Raw genomic sequence first — 16,617 nt, 5'->3', positions numbered from 1 at the left:
ATTTAGCGTAGAGCAGGAGTGTCAAACTCACGGCATCATGCTTTCATCACATGACATATTGTGACTTTCCCTTCGCTAAAATGGGGATGGGCATGGCCAGCATGTGATGCATCTGGCCTGCGGGCCACAAGTTTGACACCCCTGGCATAGAGGATACCTTCACCTGAAGGAATGCAACTGGTTGTGTAGTACCACAGACTGGATAATGGCTAATTCAACATCCATGTTGTATCTGGGACACTTCTGCCAACTCCCAGCTCCCCTCCCCCCCAATTAAGCCAAGTAAATCATAAAAGTTTGTGAGTTTTGATCAGACAGCTTAATAGTGTGTTTCCTCTCCCAATAAATGGGCTCCGGACAGAGGCTCATTCACCAAATAAAGTCCGTACTAAATAGCAGCAATTGTGTTATTTTCATGGGTCTCTTAAGACAGATACAATAAATTAAGAGGGCATTTAATGGCAAACATGCCAGAAGAGGGGAAACCAGAATCAAAAGCTCCTTCTTTCTCATCGGCTTGAATCAAAATTGTTGAAGGAAATATAAAAAATTTGGCAAGCACCCGTTTAAATCTTGATCAGTCCCAGCTGATTGGGAGGAAATGGGGATTTTGCAGTAACCTTCCCCTGGAGCGGAGAGGGAATGGAGATTTTTATTTATTTATTGTTTATTTATTTATTGGTTCGATTTATACGCCGCCCTTCTCCGGAGACTCAGGGCGGCTTACAATGCATTAAACAAAAGCCTTCATACTTTTGTATATACCTGCTTAATAGGGCTTTTGGCCCCCCCAAGCGGTGTTCTTTTTTATACAAAGTCAGCTTATTGCCCCCACAATCTGGGTCCTCATTTTACCTACCTCGGAAGGATGGAAGGCTGAGTCAACCTTGAGCCTGGTGAGATTTGAACTCGCAGTAATTGCAGGCAGCTGGCAGTTAAGTGCTACTTAACAGCACTTTAGTCCGCTGCACCAAGGCTCTTTTTACAGTATCCTTCCCCTGCCATGGCCACCAAGCCATGCCACGCCCACCAAGCCACACCCACAGAACCGGTGATAAAAGTTTTTGAAACCCACCACTGAGGTAAACCTTTGAAAGTATTCATGCCCCTCCATGCCATCATTAATACACCGCTGAGCATTAGCTACCACAATTTAATTTCAAAGGCAGTGTTGCCTTTCCACTTGATATATTTTTTCTCTCTTGGGGTATTAGCATGGCCTCGACTGTCAACAGTAGCTATATAAAGGAGTTCAGGTATCTAAACTACTGTTCCTGGAGAATTACTGTACAAAGACCCTGATTTAGAGAACTGTGAGCAGACGGAGAGAAATGTATTAATGCTGCCAGTGGGGACTCACAAACTAGCAGACGTCTTTCTGTAGGGTTCCAGTAAGACAAATGTGGCAATGATACAAAAGTCTCGCACACTAATTCTATCCAGCTAACAAGATAGTAAGAGGGGAAAAAATGTTCAAAGACCTGGCAAAGGAATCTGCCCCAAAATTGGGAGAATTTCAGTGAGAATTTCAAGTTTGTAGCCGGTGGTTTTTATCAGTCCACAGAGAAAGAAAACCAACTTTTCCTGTTGAAAAGGAGTTTTTGCCCTCTGCACTCCTAATTTTTTTCCTAATGCCACAACAGTCAGACTTTCTGTGTTTAATCTGCAAAGTTAAGAGCGGTAAGAGTTTTTAATTCATGCCTTTGAGTATGTCATGTATTTTAAAAACATAATTGCGAAATTGTCACACAATAAGCAGTGGCAGCGATGATGAGGTTTTGAGAAAGGCTCAGAGGGAATGTGTCTTAAGAGCTCTTTCAGTGAAGCATCACAAAGAAATCTCCTGTACCCCAGGAAACAATGAACTAAGAAGGGCACTAATCCAGATCAAAAGACATCTGAACCAATCTCCAAACTTTGGATGGGCTGGTATGGAGGAAAGGGGTCTTTGAAGTAACTTAACCCCAAACGGTTTCAAAGCTGTTGGGTTAAAATGAGCACAGTAGGCCTGGCAACAATTAAACCATCTAGCCCCAGCACCACTGGGGAAGGGGGGGGCAGTGGCGGGATTCATTTTTTTTTTACTACCGGTTCTGTGGGCGTGGTTTGGTGGGTGTGGCGGGGGAAGGAAACTGCACAATCCCCATTCCCTCCCCACCCCACTAACCTGCTTTCCAGCTCCGTTCTCCTGTGCAGGGCAACAAAAGAAGACCCAGCCGATCACCTGGGAGGTAGCGAATAGATCAATTGGGTGCCCCAGCCTTATAGGCTAGGCCTCCCTGAAGCCCCCTGGGAGCCAAAATGGGATACGTGGGGACTCCTGGAAGGGACGGGGTGGGCGGGGCCAACCACAGGTTGTATTTGCCGGTTCTCTGAACAACTCAAAATTTCCGCTACCGGTTCACTAGAACCAGTCCGAACTGGCTGAATACCACCTTGGGGGGGGGGGGAATCCACATCTGCACCAGCATATTTTTCATAAAATTGTCAAAGGCGCAGCAGTACATGTATGTCATCCTAATAATAACCAGTTCATAAGTAAGATATAACATGGTCCATTTCAATTTGGCTTAGCACAGGGGTCAGCATCCTGCCGCTCCGGACCCACATGTAGCTCTTTGGGCCCTCTGCTGTGGCTCCCTGTCAGGTGATCCCACCACTGGCTGGCCCCGCCCCTCACCCTCCCCTCCCAGTCACTCCTCGCCTGGCCTGAGAAGGTAAGGGCGACGGCAGGGGATGGGAGAAGCAGCCAGGGCAGAGACATAGAGAGATAGAGAGAGGGAGGGAAGGGAGAGAGAGAGACATGTCAAAAGGATTTTGTGGTTCCTGGTGTTTTTTAACAACTGGTTCTCTGCCCTAATGACTGGCTAGGTAGGCGTGGCTAGGGAAAGGGTCATGTGACTGGTGGAAGTGAGTTACATCGAGTTGGCCACACCCACCCAGGTTTTGTGGCTCCCAGTGTTTTCTCTTCTGTGGGAAATTGGTCCAAATGGCTCTTTGAGTATTTAAGGTTGCAGACCCCTGGCTTAGCATGTTAAGTGAAGCTATTCATAAGCCATACATCCTGGTTTATTCTTAAATCACTCATGCCAGTCACCTCCTGTTTGCATTACTGCAACACACTCTACATGGGGCTGCCCTTGAAGACCATCCAGAAGTTGCGATTGGTCCAGAATGCAGTAGCACGTGCAGTTTTGGTATCTTGCAGTTCACCTGATTTAACACCACGGCTGCGTGCACTTGCTTTGAACAACTACATTAACAGAAATTGCAACTGAATTTGTGGATGGAGACCCTTCCACCAAACTCAGCCACTGGAGATTATTTTGATAGGTTCCTATAATTTCCTTGGCAATATAGAACAGAAGCACTTTATTATTTTTTCTTTTTCCAGGATTGTTTTTTCAACTTTCCAAAGTAGCCTGCAGCTCTGGGATTTCATGGTGGTCTCCTATCCAAATACTAATCAGATTTAAATTCCATAGTTTTTTCAAGATCAGTCAAGATTGGCTTGAAATGCCACTTTCTGTGACACACAATGAACAAAAAGAATGACAAAAAGGGTAAAGAAACTGACCTTTGTGTTTCAATCCATGGATGGCTAGTAGTTAAGACATGAGAAAATAAGGAGAGAATAATTTAAAGTAAATCTAGATTCATCATGAAAGAAAAGTCAGCAATCTATTTGTGCAATACACCTTTATTTTCCTTTACCTCTGCAGTCAGTCTTTAAGTAATCATTGTGTAAACAACAGAATGGAATGAAATTACATTGAATTGTATGCCAATGGTCTAGAACACCTCAAACATTAATGACAAGGTATTATAAATAACTTTTAAATAACACATTTGCCATTTTCCCCTTAGGTTAGAGAGCTGCCGTTTACCTAAACTTAGCAAGGAATTGGTTTTATGTGGGACATCCAGTAAGTCCACGCCTTTGAAAATGCATCAGACTGAAATCTCATTCCAAAATCACTAACTCCAAAATATCTATGCCACAGATTAAGTTTATGACTACTTTGGTCAGAAATGTTTAAATATTGTGTAACACCTTCTTCTTGTTTCATTTTCTTGATTTTCGTTCACCACTTAAATCATTGCACAAAGCCCTTTCTTATTATTTGCACTCCACCTGGATGTTCTGCAGAATTTCAAGTAAAGCTCAGATTCTTTTCAAGTTTTATTATTATGAAACAATTCCTATCTCTTAATAACAAACCAAATCCATGACGGGTAAAACAAAGGCATTTTAGCTTAATGGCAACTGTTTACACGGTTCAGCTTATAGATTCCCCCAACAAAGTAGGCCATAATTTATTTGTCTTTTGAGTCTCTGCTATAATAATTCATTCTCATGACTCAGAAAATTGAAGCACGGTGTGTGACTAAAAATGAGATGAGCTTGGTTTAGCATAGGTTCAGGCACAATCTTAGAACGTTAATATTTGCAAGGCACCTCCCACGCCACTGACAATCCAATGAGGGATGCTTAAAGGAACACGCAAACCAAACAAAACCCAAAACTAATGCCTACATCAGTTCAAAACTAGGGATTGTGACAAATACTTCAAAGAGAAATCTCTACTTCCCTTTAAATAAACATAATTTAACTGCAACTAGCACATAAATCATGAAAAGAGGGGGGGAGTCCAATTTCATACAGCTAGGAGATATATATTGCATAAATAAAAGGGGGGAGGGGAATTCACAGTTGGTTTTAAATCAGGAATTCAAGTTTGGCTAATAAACCCTATCGTTTATAATCACGTTCATTCTACATAACAACCAACGAATCAGAATTGTCCACTAAATAATGACTGTTTTGTTTGAATTAAAGAAGAAATAGCTCTGGCAGCAGATTCTTTTTGTAACCAATGGATGCAGCCACTTGAGTGCATTTCCGATCCATCTGTTCTCTTGTCAGGGAAATCCATCCCAACTGCTGAAGGAGCACTGAGTGACTTCTGGAATGTTAGCAAGGAGTGGTGGAGCGGTGGGCTTTCGCTTGTTCCAACCTGGTGAGGTGCTACTGGATGAAGCGGAACTCCGTGTGTGGTGCTTGAAAAATTTCCTTCACAATGTAAAGCTGGCCTCTTCGCAATCACACCCTTTTGCTGGGGGAGGAGGGGTTTCAGGTGCTTTGGCATCAGCTGACGCTTAACTGAGCAAACCCAATCAATTTTACCTCGTCGGGGATTTCCGTACCATCACAACCAGAAGCCTGAAAAACACAATGCCAAAGGAACAGGGTTAGAGGTGCTTAAAGGAGGCTGGGAGAGATTCTTGAGAGAGAAAGTCAACCTTCCTTCCTCCCTCCCTCTTCCTTCTTTCCTCCCTTCCTTTTTACAAATAATTCAAGGCAGTGAGCATTTCCAACACACTTTCATCCTCATATTTTCCCGACAATAACAATCCTGCACGGTGAATTGGGCTGAGAGAGATTGACTGTCCCAAGGTCACCCAACTGGCTTTCATGCCTAAGGCCTGGCTTGAATTCATGGGTCTCTTGCTAAGCCTGGCGCTTTAAAATTACAATAGTGGCCAAAATTGTGGGAACCTTTGGGAAAAGTGTATTTTTGAGGTTTGATAGCTAATAACACCACTTTATTTTTGAGTTTCAAGATAACCATATTCCATTGCTGGAATAGCCTGGGAATAGCCCAGACATTAACCCAATTGAAAATCTATGGTGCCGACTAAAGAAACTTGTTAGTCAGAAGTGACCCAGCAAAAAAACCCAGTTAATAGAAGCAATCCTTCAATCAATCTTGGTTTCACATTATAACAGCTGCAGAACTAAAAGACTTGGTTCACTCCATGGGAAGACGCTGTAAGGCTGTAATTCATGCTAAAGGTTACCCAACTAAGTTTTAACTGATGTGATAATTTTTGTATATCTCATTTTTTCTATGGTGCTAATTTTTGTATATCTCATTTTTTTCTATGTGTTTCACTTTTCTTCTTTATACTGTAACTGCTATTCTAATAGCAAATCCTTCATAGAAGTTATTGCATTACATTCTTGATTAAATTATCTTTCCATTGATAAAAAATTTTTATGTTAGTACTCCCCAAAAAAGTGGTGTTATTAGCTAGTTTTAGAAAATACACTTTTCCCAAAAGGTTTCCACAATTTTGGCCACTACTGTGTATTTTATGTATGCAGGTGAAATATTCAGTCAAGAAGCCTTGAGTGAACATGGCAGTTAAGAAGATTTAATCTGCTATCTTTTCAACTCTTTTCCTCTCTTCCTGCACCATTATTTGACATCACCATTGCAAAAGTGAGGTTTAGGTACACTTTGTGATAGAAGCAATGCAGCTTTTAATATAAATGAATAGTCCTTTGGCTGTTACCTAAGAGGGTGATTCAAATGCTATATGCAGGTTTGGTAGTACTGTATTAAATTTACTGCTATTGTCTATGTGTTTTAAATGTCTAGACAATTCATGAAAATTTATACTGTATGTGATTATTCAGAGTCAGGTAACAGAATTCAGTGAAACTAACTCCCAAATAAACCAGTAACTTTAACTTCAAATATCTTGAACTGGCCTGGACCAATTTGCTACTGAATACAATGGGGTCAGTATAGCTGATTATTGTTAACTAAAATTCTCATAAATTTATTGACACAGAATTTTCAATCAATGTTACTAATTACACCAACAGTCTAAACATGTACACTTTCTATTTAAAGCAGGCTAGATTTCAAAAAGTAGTCTTCAGATTGTCCAGCATAACCACAGATTGATACCATTATGAAGAAGGCAAATTTGCTATGGATGCCATTAATCATGCATTGTCAAATGTTTTAGTGAGTGAGTGTCAATAATTATGCTCTTAAACATTACTATAAAAAATACTTACACTACAGGCAACAAAGGGGGTTTTGTGCACTGAACTTGCCTCTAGAGCCTTTTCAATAAAATTACGATACAAATAATAATACATCCCAACATTCATCAAGTTGTGCATCCATAGATCAATTTTGCTGAAGCGGTCACAAGTTATGTTGTTACGTCTACACAGTTTTGTCATATTTTGTAGGAAGAAGCTGAGGCATCACTTTATGTGGAAACTATTTTAGAGAAAGTTGTCAATGAAGAAGCTATACATTTTGCCACTGATCGCAGCAGATGCTTTTACTGCTGGAGAGCCTGAATTGATATCTTTTATTTCCAAAATTGTAAGACGGGCAGCTCATTGTGTTGAACATTCTCTGGTTAACTGGTGGATTTCAAATTACTCAACAATAGTTGAGTTTGGGAAAGCTCATTCTTCTATTGTTAGTGGGGATTACTAACAATAATGTACACTGCTGATTGCAAGAACTGTGTGTGTGGGGGGGAGGTTTTGTTGCTAAGTATAAATCAGATTTCACCTGCAGAACCCAAAACACTGTACAGGCAGCCCTCAAGTTACAAAAGCAACTGGGACCACAATTGCTATTACAGTTGTAAAGGGTGATGTCACATGACCATAATTGCTTAGTGCTGGCAATCCCGGCAGTCCCAGTTGCCACCATAATCCCAAAAGATGTGAGTCATTTTCCATAGTGCAGGTTGAGGAAGGGCTGGCGGAGACTGCAGGTGGGAGCCATTTACCAGAGCAACATGCAGTCTCCCTGCTGGCTTGCCCATTTGACTTTGCTTATCAGAAGATGATTGGGAAGGTTGCATATGATGATTGCATAACTACAGCTCCCTGTGACAGCATAAATTGTGAGCTGGGCACTCAAGTGCTTGGATCACAATCACATGAACATGGGGGTGTTGTGGTGGCCAGAACTTTGGGGACCATTTATATGTCCATTTTTTTCAGCACCGCCAGAACTTTGAAGGGTTGCTGGACAAATGGAAGTCAGCCGATAACTATCTATAACAGGGGTCCATGGACCGGCAGAAACAAATGAAGCCCCATCCACAGGATGCAGGTAGCACACAAAACCACATCCCCTTCGGTCTGTGGAAAAATCTCTCTCCATGGAACCAGTCCCTGGTAGCCAAAAAGTTGGGGGCTGCTGATCTACAATATAAGGAGAACAATTTGCTACCGTTGACCAATTGCAAAGATCACCCCGAGTCTGATACAGTACTTATAAGCCACTTCAGCTACTGAAAAATTAGTTCTTCAGATTTAAACAGGATGGCTTTACAGAACTGTTTCTAGATCATGACTTGGAGGGGGAGCTGCTGAGGAACCTGAATGTGTTATATGTTATTATTCTGACACAGTGATTACATTGTTTCCTAGTCCAATTATAAAACTGACATTCCACTTAGTCATAATTACTGCTGGTTGATCTCTTTGATGGCACCTCTTTTGAACTATTCGGCAACTGTTCACAACACAGACACATAAGGAGTCTGTGCAGATTTTACTTCGCACATCACTGCCGACTATAGGGGCAGTGCACATCTCCATTGCAAGGGCAGTTGAGCCAGCGCTGTCCAAAGACATTTCCGCGATTATGTAGCCAACATGAGGTCACAGAGCACACAGACATATCTACACATTAATCCTTTACTGTACAGGTAGACTTTGGCTAATAACCATTTGTTTAGCAACCAACTGAAGCTACAACGGCACTGAAAGAATTGGCTCGCAACTAGTCCTCATACTTACAACCACTGCAATATCCCCATGGTCATGTGATCAAAATTTGGAAACTTGGAAACTGCAGGTATTTATAACAATTGCAGCATCCGGGAGTCATTTGAGACCTTCCCAACCAGCTTCTGACAAGCAAAGTCTGTGGGGGGAAGCCAGGAATGGTGACCCTCTTTCTCTTGAATCATCACAAAACACACCACTCTTTTCTTTAAATGGGAAGCCTAATATAAATGTTTTAAACAAATAAAAATGAAACGAGGGCTTCCTTCAACAATGAGGAATAATAGTAGGCAAGAGAAGTTCGTTCAATCAGGACGTTTTGATTTCATATGGGAATATCTGACTATCCATGAGCACTTTTCAACCCGTCTCTCCATTTCTACAAGGAGCATTTTATAGTGAGATAAATGGCTATGGGAAGAGGGGAAAAATTATTCAAAAAGTGTTGTATTTTATCTGAGGGTCCAAGCCAACATGTTACCTTCAGAAGGAACCCATGATTTCATTTGCAAATTATTAAGCATGGGAGCGATGCAGATCAAATAGGTGAATTGGGCTCCATGAAAATAGCAAAAGCGAGGGGAAGCATGATGGGTGAACAAACAAACTATAGCTGAGGGCAGCTAAACATCCTATAGCACGGCTATTGTTATTGTCTTCTGGACTTCAGGAAATACATCATGATTTCTACAATTCCCAAACAGTAAGCTATTTACCCAGAAAAATGCAAACTTCACGCCAGATGCCCAAGCTTAGTTTTACTGTCTTCTTAAGAAATAAATTATTGTAGGTTCAGGGATTCAACTAACACAAATCAGAAAGTCTTACCGCTGTCAGCCAATACATGGGAGGCACCAGGAGATACAAGGACACAAGATATATGTCAGGGTTTGTCAGCTCACCAGAGATTGATAGAGGAGTGCTGGCTTTTCTTTTCCTTTCTGATAAATTATGATTTCCAGCGAGTGAAATAAAAAAAAAGCTACAAAGGCTGTTTTCTGCTTTCTAATTTCATTTTGCATAGACTAATAAAATGCTTGAAAGGTCAGCTTTCAGTTAAAAAAAAAAAAGAGAGACTAATAAAGGCCAGAAATAAAGAAAGTACCTTGCTCAAAAAGATCAGTAATTCTTTCCTATTTACTTACATTATTTCACCTCCAACGGTATTTCTACTTACCAGTTTAAAGGTTAATGTTTTCAAGGCTCTGGGGTCATCTACTATTTTTTGTAAATTAGCAGCAACTGGGGAAAACAAAGCATGAAAAGCATGGACCAAGTTACAAGGTATTTAGTTAATAAATACAAGGCATTTACGTACGAAGAGCAGAATGGGGCATTTGATATGAAACATTTATAAAAGGAAGCCTGAAGTCAAGGTTAACGTAATTTTTTCCTCCCTAGAATAAAAAAAAAAAATAATGTAATTTTTCAGGAGTACCTTCATCAGGGTCACTCCTTGTTGGGCTTCATAAAGAGAAAGTTGAGAAATAGCATGTCTGTGTCATGCCTTTAATTTTACATTTATATTCACTTTGAATGAGCATGACAACCCAATAGCTGATATTACTATGCACAAACTATTGCTAAATCTATTATTTATTGCTTTCATGAATAGGCTAGGAATGGAAAACCAAGCCACAAAATCAGCATCCTTTGTATACACATAAAAGTCGAGAATATTGAATATGGCCTAATTTTCATTGTTAAGTACTGGAAGTGGAAGAACTACTGCTGCTGCTACCAGCATCATTTCCAGAATGGGGAATCTTGTACACCAAAAGTGCCTAAATGTAAAATAAGATCCTTCAGTTCTATTCTGCCCTTCCTGTTTTCAAGTATTGAGCTCATTGGAGGATTCGGGGCAAGATCAGAGTCTTGAGGACAAATGATACCTCCTTCAAATCCAGTTCCTTGTAGTGATTTCATGGATACATCAATGTAGGTTTTATAGGCAACTGAAGAAGGTACAGGTTTACCGGTAAACTTCGACTTACAACCACAATAGGGATTGAAATTCGTTAATCGACACAGCTAAGTGATTCATGCCCAACTGTATGACCTTTATGATTGCAGCAGTGATGAAATGTAAAATTTGTTACTATCGGTTCTGTGGGCATGTGACTGGGAGGGCGTGGCCAACTTTTTTTTTTTTTTTTACTTTTAAAAGTATTTTTTCTACAACCTTAAGAGGTTGCAGAAAAAAATCATTTTAAAAGCCTCTGACGATCAGGCAACTCAGCTGGGATCGTCAGAGGCTTTTAAAAGCATTTTTTTCTACAACCTCTTTAGCCAATCCCAGCTGAGCCACGCAATCATCAGAGGCTTTTTTTTTTTAACGTTTAAAATCATTTTTTCGGCCGAAGAGGTTATAGAAAAAATGCTTTTAAAAGTTTAAAAAAAAAAGGCCTTTGATGATCGCGTGGCTCAGCTGGGCATGGGGGGGGCAGGGATTTTTGCTACCAGTTCTCCGAACCACCCGCTGCCATCGCTATCGGATCAGGCGATCCGGTCCAAACCGGGAGCATTTCACCCCTGGATTGCAGTCACTTAAGTCAATTGCACAGTCATTAACTGAATCCAGCATCCCCCATTTACTTTGCTTGTCAGAAACCGGCTGGGAACTCTGTAAAAGGTTATCACCTGACACCATTTGATGCTGCAACCATTGTAAATACGTGCTAGTTGCAAGACGCCCAAATTTTGATCGCATGAGACCAGGACTGTCTCAGCTGATACCAGGACTGATTGTTTCACAAATGGTCACTAAACAAATGGTTGCAAGTCGAGGATTACCCGTAATGGCAAAAGTATCAATAACATTTGCCATTACCTTCTGGAATTACTTCTGATGTCTCAGTTTAACCAACAGCCAAGGGATGTCCATGTAAAAAAACAGGTCCGACCCTGCTTAGTTTACAAGCTCCTTGCCATTAGTCACATGTGTATTGAATCTGTCCTTGGAAGTATAATTGGTCGGAGGATAGCCAATGAACTGAAACCATATAATAACTACTGGAATGTTGTGCACGGCTGGTTCTCAAAATGAATACAATGGGGTGGAATTGTCCTTCTCCTAAAGGAAAAAAACACAATCCAAGGATATTCCTGGGTCTAGTTTTATCATCAAAAGCCCAAGCGGCTTTGGTGTCAAAAAATGCTAATACAGGTAGTCCTCGACTTACAACAGATCATTTAGTCACTGTTCGAAGTTACAACGGCACTAAAAATAATGTTTATGACCATTTTTCACACTTACGACTATTACAGCATCCCCATGGTCACACGCTCAAAATTCAGATGCTTAGCAACTGACTCATATATGTATGATGTAGGGGTGGGTTCTAAATTTTTTTACTACCGGTTCTGTGGGCGTGGCTTATTTTGTGGGCGTGGTTTGATGGTCATGTGACAATTCTTTAGGATTTAGCAGAGGTACTGGTCTACCAGGCTTTTAACTGCTTGCAGAGCTGTACCGGTCTATCCATTTGTTTTTGGAGACACCAGTCTACTCATTTGTTTTTGGAGGCACCAGTCTACTGCCACACTGCCTTTTAATACTGATCAGCTGTAGGGCGGTCCTTTGAAGCCCCGCGGCAAGAGTTTAAACAGTTTTTTTCCTTCTACCCGATCAGCTGGGACTCGGGAGGCAGCAAATAGATTGGGGGCAGGGCCAAATAAAAGGTAAGAATAATGTGGAAGGGGGAGGGGCGGGAGGGCCCAGCTCCCGAACAAAAAGAATCGGTTTGGTGATGTCATATCGTCACTGCTACCGGCTTGGTGGAACCGGGCCGAACTGGGAAGAACCCACCACTGGTATGATGGTTGCAGTGTCTTGGGGTTCTGTGATCACCTTTTACAAATTTCTGATGGGGAAGTCAGATTCACTGAACAACCGTGCTACTAATTTAACAACTGCAGTGATTCACTTAATAAATATGGCAAGCAAAGTCATCAAATGGGGCAAAACTCACTTAACAAATTTCTCACATAGTAGCATAAATGTTAGGTACCACTGTGGTCGTTACGTTGAGGACTACCTGTATATAATACAGTTATATATATAAATCACATAATAATGTTAAACATTTAGCTTTTGGCCTTGTAGGGTTGCCCAGGGCTTTAAGGATTTCCTGTAATTAGGAACCACGGGACCTTAAAGAACAGGAGGGAAAGTTACGTATAAAGACATCAACTAGATGTCTATTTCAAGAGACAAGGTAGGGAAAATAAATACACAAATAAAATAAAATAAAACATGGCAGGTATTGATAGTTCTTCAAATAGTCTCTTGTCTTTGAATTACGAAGACCTTTGCTAATTAGGAAGAAGCTGAATGTTGACTCTTAGCAATGTTTCAACTCTCAAACTTAGCAATGTTTACATTTAAGAAAGGAGACTCACAGAATAAAACCACTGTGGCTTTTTCAAAAGAAACTATATTGTTTTTCTATCCTTCAGCAAATCCACGCTTTAGGGCAAACTCCTGCAGGTGATCTTTCTGAGTTACTGAGAAATAATAATGTTACATAGTGTGCCATTTCAGTTAACTTTTGTTTTTCTTTTTACTATACTTTGCATGAAACTAACAATCAGCCCTTCATTCACTCTTGCCAGAAATCTTTTTCATGCATATTTTAACACCTCTTGCTCTCTGTATACGTATTCAGAAAGAAAAATCAAATATAACTTTCATAAGCAAATGTGGCACTGGAGAATATTCCTTCACTAAAATATACAATTATTTTACAATGGAGATTTCACATTCAGCCTAGCAGGAAGAACTATAATATCTAGCAAGCTAAGTACAGCAGTTCTGATTAGTTAGGCCCTTCTTAGCTGTTCTGCTGGAATGTTAAACTTAGGGGTTCAATGGCACAAGACTTTTACTTCTCAGGACAATAAAGGTTAAGTGGGGGGACCCTTTGCCTACTGAAGGTTCTAGCTCAGAGGTGTCAAACTCACGTTATCACGGTGGCATCATGTGACATATCAGGACCTTTTTCCCCTTTGCTAAACCGGGAGTGGCCAGCGTGTGATGCATCCAGCCCACGGGCCGGGAGTTTGACAGCCCTGTTCTAGCTGACCCCTTAGCATTTGCAGGAAGAGCAGAGTGGGCAAATAACAAAGCCTGTGTGATTATGTCATCAGGTAAATGAGATGACTGATATCTGCATCAGATGATCAAACGCTCACACATCTTCAGAGCATTTACATAATGACATCAGAACATGTTATGTATTGTGTTGTAGAGGCATCATTGCAGTTTACTGCCAAAATCACTTAGTTATAGCTGGAACACTTAACTTTGCTAAGTGTAGTTTTTTTCCCCCTAGCAAGGCCTCTCTTGGCTGTATCTCCAGCTCAGCCTCCTCTTATAGTATATGTTTAGCATTACATACATTGGCCACCGAAAAAAGCCCATCTCTTCATACTCAATCTTCAGTGAACTAAAATGCAGTTTTGACAGGGAATAACAGCTAAAACTAAAAGGGATTTTATAGATTTCTTGATTCACATTAACAAGTGTTAACTACTGAAAGTTATGCTTTCTTATCAGCCTAACACAGGGGTGTCAAACTCAATTTCATTGAGGGCCGCAGCAGGCTTGTGTTTGACCTCGGGGGGGGGGGGGTGCTGGGGGGCTGGGCCAGCTCAGTGTTACTCATGTCTGGTACTGTGGTGGCCCAGGCAGAAGTTGGGGGATCCTTCCTTCCTTCCTTCTTTTTCCTTCCCTCTTCATTCTCCTTTCCTCTTCCTTCCCCTCTTTCCTTTTTTTCTTTCCTTGCTCTCTTCCCATCCTTCCTTCTTTTTATTTGTCTTTCCTCTTTCCTTTTTCCTTTCCTGTCCCCCCGGGCCCATTTTTGGCCGTGATGGCTTTCTGCAGAACTCTGCAAGGAAAAACGGGGCCCAGGGGGGCTGCGCGCAGTCTCTCCCCCCCCCCCCCCGGTTCCATTTTCACTGGCAGAGTGCTGCAAGACGCCGTCGTGGCCCTGCGGGCCAGATCTAAGCACCCCATGGGCCTTGAGTTTGACACCCCTGGCCTAACACATCTGGGAGATGGCTGTAGAAGACTAGTACATTGGAAGAATGTTCTCATCTTCCATAAGAGATTAAGACTTAACATTCAAACAAGTTTTGGATGTCTCTTAATCAGCCCTGGGCCCTGAATGAAAATATTTGACAAGAATCTCATTCAGAGTTTGTCCTTTGAGCCCAATTACATTCACAACCCCAAAGGAAGGATCACAAGAAGGAATACAACTATCCCAACATGCCTGGATGTGGGCATAGCTGTCTCTAATGTGAGCTGCTATTCAAGAAGTGGTTACTTTGGTTTTAAGGCACAACAGAACTTTAAGACCCAAGCAGCAAGCTGGTGCCCCTCCAGGTTTATTGAATTCGCTTATCATTGGCCATGTTGGCAAGGGTAAAAAATGAATGCAGATGTCTCTCCAGCATCATAAACATGTTGCGTGTGCGCACGCGTGCATGTAAGTGTGTCTGTAGGAAGAGAGGATTACCTTTTACTTTTACTCTTTAAAAAATCATCTGATCTGGAGCAATTTATTTATGGCTAATGCAAGCAATGTTTTCTAAATGAATGAATGAAGTAAATTCATGGATGACCCTGCTTTAGGAAATGGGCCATAAATCTTATTTTTATTAGAGGCATCAGGCTAAGTGCTGATTTATGGTTCGACATAAGCCAAGAGACTCTTATTCTGAAAAGGGTATCTAAATTTAAGTTAGAGTGGAAATGACAGACATAACTAGAACTGATGAATTCAAGCAAAGTTACTTGCGCTTTGTACCACATGTAAGATTTATCTTTTGAATAAGAAGTAAAAAGTCATTAAAAAGTTCAAGTTTCTTTATTTTACAGATACGCTGACTTGAAATTATTATTTCAATTTTTAAACCTATGTTGAGCCTCATATCAAATCTTTTTAAACACCACTTGAAGCCTCCTTTAAATCAACACCACACAGAAAGTGTGCTTACCCCACACATACAATAAGACTTTCTATCTCTGCATGTTGTTGGAAGTTTTCAGGTTTACTCGATATAGTTATTAATATACAATATAAAGATATATTAGGTCAGAGAAAAATATTGCCCTGCTCATCTGTGTTTTCCAATTTTCTATTATTTATAGCTCATGAAGAAAATAAATAGAATCTCAGATCTCAAAGCATTTTCACTAAATTCAATTTTTGTATTTTTCTCACATCAACAACAGGTCAATTTTCTGCACATTTCACCTGAAAAATGACATGTAATTCACAGGATTCTTTGAAATGCAAACAGAGGGAAAGAATGTATGTTTCCTTCCTGGAAAAAAAAAGGTTCAATTTATCCTTGCCATTTCAAATTACAGAAGAATATTGATTTGAAGGATGGCAGGAAGGACTGTTTATAAACGAGGAGGTATACACTATAAGAAATGGTAAAAGAGCCTTGGTGGTACAGGGGTTTAAAGCACCCTGTTATTAAGCTTATTAAGACCAGCTGCCTGCAATTACTGCAGGGTTCGAATCTCGCCAAGGCTCAAGGTTGACTCAGCCTTCCATCCTTTCTAAGGTAGGTGAAATGAGGACCCAGTTGTGGGGGCAATAAGCTGACTTTGTATAAATATACAAAAGGATGAAGGCTATTGCTGAGCACATTGTAAGCCGCTCTGAGTCTTCGGAGAAGGGCGGCATATAAATCAAATTAAAAAAAAAAAAAATTCTTCTGTTTGATAGAATTATATATATAAACCCATGTTTATATACATATAAACATACGAATAAAAGAACAAAATAAATATTTCACCTTTACAGGGAGGAGTCATAAAATAAGGGTATGGCTATATATCTCTCTCTCCACAAAACAAGTTTTTGCTGCAACTTGCATCTCTCATGGGATAATATGAAATATTATATGTCTCCCTTGTTCATAATTTCTAAAAATATTATGTATACACATAGATAATAAAAAAGACAAATGTGTGAAGG

General features: G+C 40.6%; 1 protein-coding gene across 1 annotated transcript in view; it reads right to left on the bottom strand.

Annotated features, from left to right (window-relative positions):
• Positions 1-4,651: 4,651 nt before the first annotated feature.
• STK39 (serine/threonine kinase 39) overlaps positions 4,652-16,617 on the bottom strand; it is an 87,348-nt gene continuing 75,382 nt past the window's right edge. The window contains exons 13-14 of the mRNA XM_070956925.1: positions 9,798-9,862; positions 4,652-5,224 (exon numbers count right to left, since the gene is read on the bottom strand). Coding sequence (XP_070813026.1) covers positions 5,150-5,224; positions 9,798-9,862 — 140 coding nt within the window. The 3' untranslated portion in view covers positions 4,652-5,149. The remainder of the gene's footprint in view (positions 5,225-9,797; positions 9,863-16,617) is intronic.

This window comes from Pituophis catenifer, unplaced genomic scaffold (genome assembly GCF_029215685.1).
Source record: "Pituophis catenifer annectens isolate HBS135680 unplaced genomic scaffold, rPitCat1.0.hap2 SCAF_1, whole genome shotgun sequence".
NCBI classification, from domain to species: domain Eukaryota; kingdom Metazoa; phylum Chordata; class Lepidosauria; order Squamata; family Colubridae; genus Pituophis; species Pituophis catenifer.
Note: the sequence above shows the minus strand (reverse complement) of the source record. Positions and strands in the feature narration are given on the sequence as shown.